Source organism: Pistacia vera, unplaced genomic scaffold, assembly GCF_008641045.1.
Source record: "Pistacia vera cultivar Batoury unplaced genomic scaffold, PisVer_v2 Contig141, whole genome shotgun sequence".
Classification (NCBI taxonomy): Eukaryota; Viridiplantae; Streptophyta; class Magnoliopsida; order Sapindales; family Anacardiaceae; genus Pistacia; species Pistacia vera.
The window spans coordinates 376,943-384,701 of record NW_022195478.1 but is presented as its reverse complement, the minus strand read 5'-3'; the positions used below and the strand labels follow the sequence as shown (position 1 = coordinate 384,701).

General features: G+C 37.0%; 1 protein-coding gene across 1 annotated transcript; it reads right to left on the bottom strand.

The window, feature by feature from the left end:
* Positions 1-6,043: 6,043 nt before the first annotated feature.
* LOC116123311 (cytochrome P450 77A4-like) lies at positions 6,044-7,759 on the bottom strand. The gene has a single exon (XM_031409105.1). It carries the CDS (start codon positions 7,736-7,738, stop codon positions 6,206-6,208), a length of 1,533 nt encoding a protein of 510 aa, XP_031264965.1. The 5' UTR covers positions 7,739-7,759; the 3' UTR covers positions 6,044-6,205.

The following is a 7,759-nucleotide window of genomic DNA, read 5'->3' as shown; positions in this document are numbered from 1 at the left end:
TTAATTGATAAATTTTAAAACTAATTTAATATTTGTTTTAAAATTATTTAATTATTTAAAAAATAGGTAAATCAAATTTGTATATAAGATAATTAGTTATAATTATATATAGGGGTAATATCAATTTGCAGCCAGGTTTTTTTTAGAAAGTAATTAGGAATTGAAATAAGTTTAAAAACACACAAAAAAATGATAAAATTGTTTAAAGAATTTATATTTAACTTTTAAGAAGGGTAAAAATGTAATTATTAATTTCCAAATAATTCTTAAATTTTAATATATTTAAAATTATATAATTAAATTTACCTAAAAATAATTAAAAAAATAAAACATCCTTAAAAAAAAAGAAAAAGAAATGTAAACCACCAACGAAGCCAAGGCTACTACTGGCTATTCTTTGCCCCAGCCTAACCTGGCTTGGCTAGATAGATCTTGTGCCAGACTCACTGTTTTAAAACCCGGACCAGGCCGGTCGATCCAACCGGTTCGATCAGGACCCGGTCCTATGTTTGGTCCGAGCCAATATAAAACCTAGTTATAATAAAAAAACTGTGTTAACCTGCCATTGAACCGGATGAACAGTGCCACCTGTCCGGTCCAACTGACCTACCAAGTAATCCGGTTCACTGTTTCAAATGAAAAAAAAACTAACTCTATGACTCCGTTTGGTTCATTTTTTTGCAGTTTTTTGAAAAAAGTTAAAAAAAGTTAAATTAGGCGGGTATTACGATGTAGGATTTGAAAATTAATAAAAATACCCTCTATGTTTGTTTATTTACTAAACACCTCTATAATAAAACTTTGAAAGTTAACAAAAATACCCCCAACCCACCCATTGAATAATCATAGCCGGCCACCACAACTGGATGGTGGTCGGAGTCGCCGTATCGGCGCATGACCGATTGGATCTTGCCTGTCGTGCGCCGATATGACCTTTGCTGGCCAGATCCACGGTGGATTTGGCCGGCAAAGGCCAGATTTACGGCTAGATTGACGAGTGAATGAGGTCAGATCTGGCCGTCAATGGCCAGATCTAGCCGTAGATTTGGCCATTGACAGCCAGATCTGGCCGTATTTGCTCATTAACGACGGCCAAAGATACGGCCGTCATTGATGGTTAACGACGACTATATGTTGGCCGTCGTTGACGTCTGGTTACGGCCAAAGATCTGGCTGTCAACGACCAGATCGTTGGCCTTTAGCCTTAGATCTGGCCTTTTCCAGCCAGATCCACCATGGATCTGGTCGAAAAAGTCTAGATTGGTGCACTACTGGCCAGATTCAGCCGGTAGTGCACCATTATATTAGATTCCAGCCAACTTTCGGTAGTGGTGGCCGGAATCTGGTATAATGTGGGTTTAGTGGTGTTTTTGCAATTTCGAAAAAAATATTTAGAGGTATTTAATTAAATTAACAAATTTAGGGGGTTTAAAAAAAGTTGAATAATATTGGATAATATTGTGAGTTTTTGGGCATTTTTTTGTTTAACTTTTTTGGGAATACTAATAATAGTATTCCTAAAAACCAACCAAACGGAGCCTATACTTTTTAAGTTTTTCTACGCAAAACACCAGAGGGAATCACACACAGCCACTCTGAGCACTCTCTGAAATCGCAACCCAATCTCAATTAACTCCACTCTCTTAAGTCTGAAATCTCAACCATTGTTCAATCTCAATTGATGACAACAACATCTCCCTTCCTCGTTAGAAATCGACGATGACATTAACTCCTCGCGGAAATTGAGACTCGACACCTCCCTTGCTCGACGACAACGACGCCTTCCTCCCTCTCTGGAAGTCGACGACAACAACACCTCCCTTGCTCGAAATCGACGACGACAATGCCTTTCTCCCTGCTTAAGCTTTTAAAGGTATTCCACTGTAAAAAATGCTTAGTGTGATTTGGAAACGACAACACCTCCCTTTTTTTGGATTTTGCATGTTTCGGCTGAGTTGAATTGTAACGCCCCACTTGAGGTATGTAGCTAATTTACATTGCATTGCTTGAATCTTTATTGTTTTGCTTTAATTGAGTTGTTATATTGTTAACATTGTTTGGTTGGTCATTGGTTGAATGGAATGTGAGTTGGTTGAGTGGTTGCCTGAAATTGTAAGACTTGGTGAATTTTGTGTTATAGACTTCGCCGGGGCGAAAAAGAAGCTTTGCCACGGCGATGAAGTCCTGCAACCTACGGTGTAGGTTCTGTTAAGTTTTCGCCGGGGCGAAGAAAGATTCTTCGCCGCGGCGAGGGCTTGACAAAATGGTATGAGTTTCTAGAGAATTCTTCCTTTGGGGCAAAATAACCATTCTATCCCTAATTAGCAGGAAAAGTGGGGAGTGAAATACAAGGAAATTACATGGAAAATAGTTTAAATGGGGGTGCATTGCAAAGAATTCAAAGGGCAAAAGTGAAATTCCTAAGAAAGTGTAAGGGTAAAATAGGAATGAATGAAGATAATTTGAGCTAAAAAGGGGTTAAGTTTAGCAAACCCTTCATTCTCTATTCTTCCATCGCCTCTTCCATTCTCCATTTCCTCTCAATTCTTCCTTCAAGCTTTAAGGATTTTTGAGGGTTTTAATTAGATTTGGTAGAGAATGATCTAAGGCATCCTAAGGTAAGAATCCTTGCTCTAGATGTGAAATTTACCTATAAAGGTGTGAGGTCTTAAGTGTTATTGTTTAAAGGTGTAGAGAAAAGACATCTACCAAAGGAAAAGAAAAGTGTTAGTGGAATCACACCATCACAAGGTAAGTAAATCCCAATCCAAGTTGATATTTGAGAAATCCTTTGAGTAGAGATTTATTTAGCATGATATATGTTATGTTATTGAAACTGTGTTGAGATGAGTAGTTATTTTGTGGTTGTTAAATCACTCATGAGAAGTGTGATGTGTGATGAGAATGTAGTTTGTGATGAAATTGGAAGTGTTAAGTTATGGGAGGGATTATAGCTTGGTGAGGGAGTTTTCTCCCATTTTGGATGGTTTAAGAGAGGGATAGACTTGTAAATAAAGTGGAGTATAGGTATGCACACTAGTTGTTTGATGAAATGCCTAAGAGAGTATGAGCATGAGTTGTGAACCTTAATTTTTGCAACATTAATATTGGCATTTCCTAAGTGCATTAATGAACCTGAACCATCTATATGCATTAATTGTGCATTTGAGAAGTAGTTTGAGAAAGAGTAGAGAAATTGTGACTAACCTAATCTAAGCATTAAGCTACACTATGAATACTAATTTGAGAAAGAGTAGAGAACTTTGTGACTAACCTACTTTAAACATTAAGCTACACTATGAATACTAGTTTGAGAAGAGTAGAGAAGTGTGAATGAAATACTCTAAGAGTAGAGAGAATGAGAAGAGCATAAGAACGGGTTGGTGCTTTGTGATCTCCACCCGATAGTTTGAAAACGGGTTGGTGCTTTGTGATTTCTTCCCGATAGTTATGAAAAAAAGGTTGGTGCTTATGATCTTCACCCGATCACGAAGAGTGGGTTAGTGCTGTGTGAACTCCGCCCGGCTGTGCCTCCAATAAGATGAGACCGTGACATATAACAGAAGTGAAGAGGCTGTGAAAAAGAGAAAATAAATGAGATGAGAAAGAGTGTAAGGAAAGAATTAAGAAAAAGAAGTATGGGGACAGTCGTAGAGGTATTTACTTACTGAGCATTATTTTGTGCTCACCCCGTTGTTTTTTGTGGTTGCAAGATATTAGGTGAGAACTGTGGGACGGCATCGACAAGCGAGGAGAAATAGCTACATTGTCCACTGTTAATATCATTTTGTAAATGATAGTTTATTTTGTATAAAAAAATGCTTATATGTAATAAAAAAAAAAATTTGGGCCCATTTACTTTTGCTAATATTCATGTCTTCTACTTACTATGTTTCTATGAGTACCCTAGTATAAAGCCGTCATTACATGAATTTTGTTATCTCAAAAATGCTAGGAAGTTTGTATTTGTCTTTGTTTTGAGAAGGGAGATAAGAGTCCGTTAATTAAAAATGGAAAGCTTGCTTGTTGGGTGAAATTTTTGGCGTTGGTCTGGACTCTGATGTGGTTGTCATTAATTCTGCTTGGGGGTGAATTTGTGTTGGGTGGAATTGGAAACAATGAGTGAGAGACAAATGTTTGGCTCGTTCATAATTCTGAAGTTGACTCCCTTTTGGCAAAATTGTTATAATAAAGAAAATTTTTTTTATTATATGTATTTGTATTTTATATGTTATGGACTCCATGAATTGTGGATATTGAAGGATAAGGACTTGGGTTTTGGATTTAATTAAATTGATGTTTGGGTTCAATCATTAAATTGGGGTTCAATGGAAGTAATTGGGTCAATGAAACATAAGAATAATTATTTAAACATATATATGAAGGATATTGACAGATATGATGATGTACCGATCCAACTGATTGGACTGGTGACTCATGACCCGAGCAGTAGAACGAGTTGTCTTCTGATCCTAATTTTAAAACTATGATCGGCTAACGAGAGACCAAAGTGTTGGCGTCGCCAGTGGCTACTCGTGGCCATCTTTTTTTTAATTTTTTATTTAGTATTTTTAATAGTTAATTTTAAAATTATTTACAATATATTTTTGGTTTTTTAATTTTTTTAGTTTTTAATAGTGATCTGATTTTTAATTTTGGAAATATATATATTTAATTTTCATAATAATAAATTTGAATGTTTTCCTTCAACTATATGTTAAGGGGCATTTAGTCTTTTCTCATTTCAGTTAAATTTAACATAATTTTGCCCCTTTTTTTGTTTTAAAACGTTGTCTTTTATCTTTGAAACATTTTTTTATTCATTTTTTTTTTTTTTGTAATTTCCATGTATTCTTTCAAAAATCACTAAGGAGGATAAAATAAATGGAATCAAACAATAAAAAAGCTTTTATCCATAAGCTTCAATGGGTAACAAAAACATCGAATAATAAGGCGAGGAAATCCAAATAATTTACATAGTGGAATAGAAGAAATCAATTAATGGGCCAACAGCCAACTGCACAGAAGACCTTTACTAAATGAACCGTGAAATTCATTGAATGGTATGGGTCATCCTCATTCATTTTCATAAACTACCACAGCATGCATAAAATAAAAGCCAATTAGCAGAGCAGTAATGGCGGGGGCAGAGTGAGAATTTTTGTGTGGAAACATGACTCTGTCCAATCGGTGAATCAGTAAATTAAAAAACAAATACAGAGAGATATTGTCGACAATTTTATTAACTATAGACTTGGTCATTAATTTTGTGAAAACTTTTTATGGCAACTTATATGAGTCATTTATAAGGTGTGTTTTATTACAACCAAAGCACATAAATTGGTGGCGGTTGGTTCCGAAACCTGTCTTTCCTTAAGCTGGTAATTGAAATAAACCATCAAGAATGAGTCTTGGTTCGGTTAACTCACACATCATGGAAAAAATGCTTGTCCTCACATAGGCAAACGTGAGCAATGGGGAAAATTGCGTCCGATTCACATCTGTTATATAATCGGTTTATTGATTATTATTATTTTTGAAACCGGGTGTCGGGCTAGCTTTCGGTTTATTGTTTTTTTTTTTTTATATTTGAATACTCTACAAATCCAAAGATTATGTAAACACAATATATTGTAATAAATGATCAAATATTTGAACCTAGAAACTTACAAGAGGAGTAAACCTTTGACTGTCATTTTGTATTTATTGGGTGGAAAAATAAGAAAAATGGTTGAATATGAAGCATTCAATAATTATTGGCATGACATATTAAATGAAAGGATGCTAATCTCTCTCTCTTTTATATGTTGATAGTATAATTGTAGTTGCAATGTTTAATTAATTTGACTATAGATAGATTTTTTTTTGGTTTATTATTGACCTATTACTATTCTCACTTCCTCAGTCTATTCCTACCCGTTTTAACTCAAATAATCAAGTAAATTATTTCCTTATCGACATTAAAATAAACAAATAATTTACTAATAATTGATGGAATACGGACCACCATTAATTCTTTTTAAAATTGGAAATTACAATGCTATTTAAAATAGAACAACTACAATGCTTTATTCTCTCAATATTGGAAATACACTTGAAAATTCAAGCACTACATATATCTATTAATATCAATCCATCATTTATATGCTTTAATTCACTAATTAATATAACTTAAAATTATATCAAACATTTCCTTTTTTGTAAATTATCCGACATATGATCTTGGCAAAATAATAGCTTTGAGAGGATGCTTCATGACAACAGTGAAAGCATAAGTCTCTGTCGGGTCGGGTGGAGCCCCGGGAACCGGCAACCACTTGAAAGCATGCACCATTCTAGCCAGCAACAAATTAATATGTAACATTCCCAGGCTCCACGCTGGACAAATCCTCCTCCCAGCCCCAAACGGAACCATCTTCACTCCACGTGTCCCAGTCACATCCACACCAACCCCATCCCCGTCCACGAACCTCTCGGGTCGGAACTCTCTCGCATCCGACCACAGATCCGGATCCTCAGTCACCCAGGCTGTGTAAAACTCCACATAAGCTCCTGCTGGAATAGCATACCCGCCCAGCTCAGTGTCCTTTATCGCCGCATGTGATAACAAAAAGTGCCCCGGCGGGTGTCGCCGAAGTGTTTCTTTAACTACGGCATCAAGATAAACCATTTTCTCTACATCTTCTTCTTCAACCAGCCTATCTTTCCCAACACAATCAACGATTTCCTTATATAACTTTTCTTGAATCTCTTGGTTTAACACCAAGTGAAGCAACGCCCATTCAACGGTTGTTGCACTCGTATCAGTGCCCGCGCTTATCACTTCTGAGCATAATGTTACGATCTCTTCGTCGCCTAACTGGCCTCGACCATTCGGTTCCAAACCGAACAACGAATCCACATACGCTGCCCCAACTGGACTCACCATCTCCGAATTAGGGTTCTCCCCTTTTTGGACAAAATCTTTTCTGTTCCTTATAAGCGGAACCAAGCAATCCAGTTGTCTTTTCCTGAGTTGTTTTGCTTCCTTCATTTGGCGGTGAAATAACGGAGTGAGAATAGGCAAGAAATCCGGGAGTTGAGGTGATGTTATGAGCATTACGTCCTTTAGTATGCTTTCAATATGCTTGATCCTTTCTTCAGAGATCTTTGCACCAAAGCACAAACAAATCAATATACTGCAAATGGTGAGCCTGCAGTTACTCATTACCTCAATGAAGCCATTCTCTGAGGCCTCATTCTTGATCCTTTTCATGTGGTATTCCATTGCCCATTTTCTTATCCAGCTGCATTGTTTGACCCTGGTTGGGGTTATCAACTCTGTGACGAAGTTTCTCCTGAGAGTCCTCCAGAGAGACCCGTATTCGGCCGAGTTTATGGCGCATTTCCCGACGCTGAAGACTAGTCTGATCGGAGAATCGGGTGGGCGGGAGGCAAATGCAGGTCCCCTTTGGACAAGAGCTTCATGGATAAGCTGAGAGCTTGTGACAATAACCATAGTACGTTGACCCATTTGCATGGTGAAAATTGGACCATATTTTTTACGTAACTCACGTATTATAAAGATGAAATGGCGGCGTTGGAGGATGACCTGGATCAAGTTTCCGACGAGAGGCCAACCGGGAGGACCTGGTGGCAGCTGGTTCTTGGAGCCACGACGGATTTTAGACAAGTGTCGCCACCACAAACAGAGAAAGAAAAGGGCTGAAAAGATGATAAGGAGGTCTGTTAACTCCATTTTAAGTTGTGGAGAAGAGAA

What these genes read in the sequence shown, in the direction of transcription:
- LOC116123311 (XM_031409105.1), bottom strand. Translation starts at nt 7,738, where the DNA reads ATGGAGTTAACAGACCTCCTTATCATCTTTTCAGCCCTTTTCTTTCTC.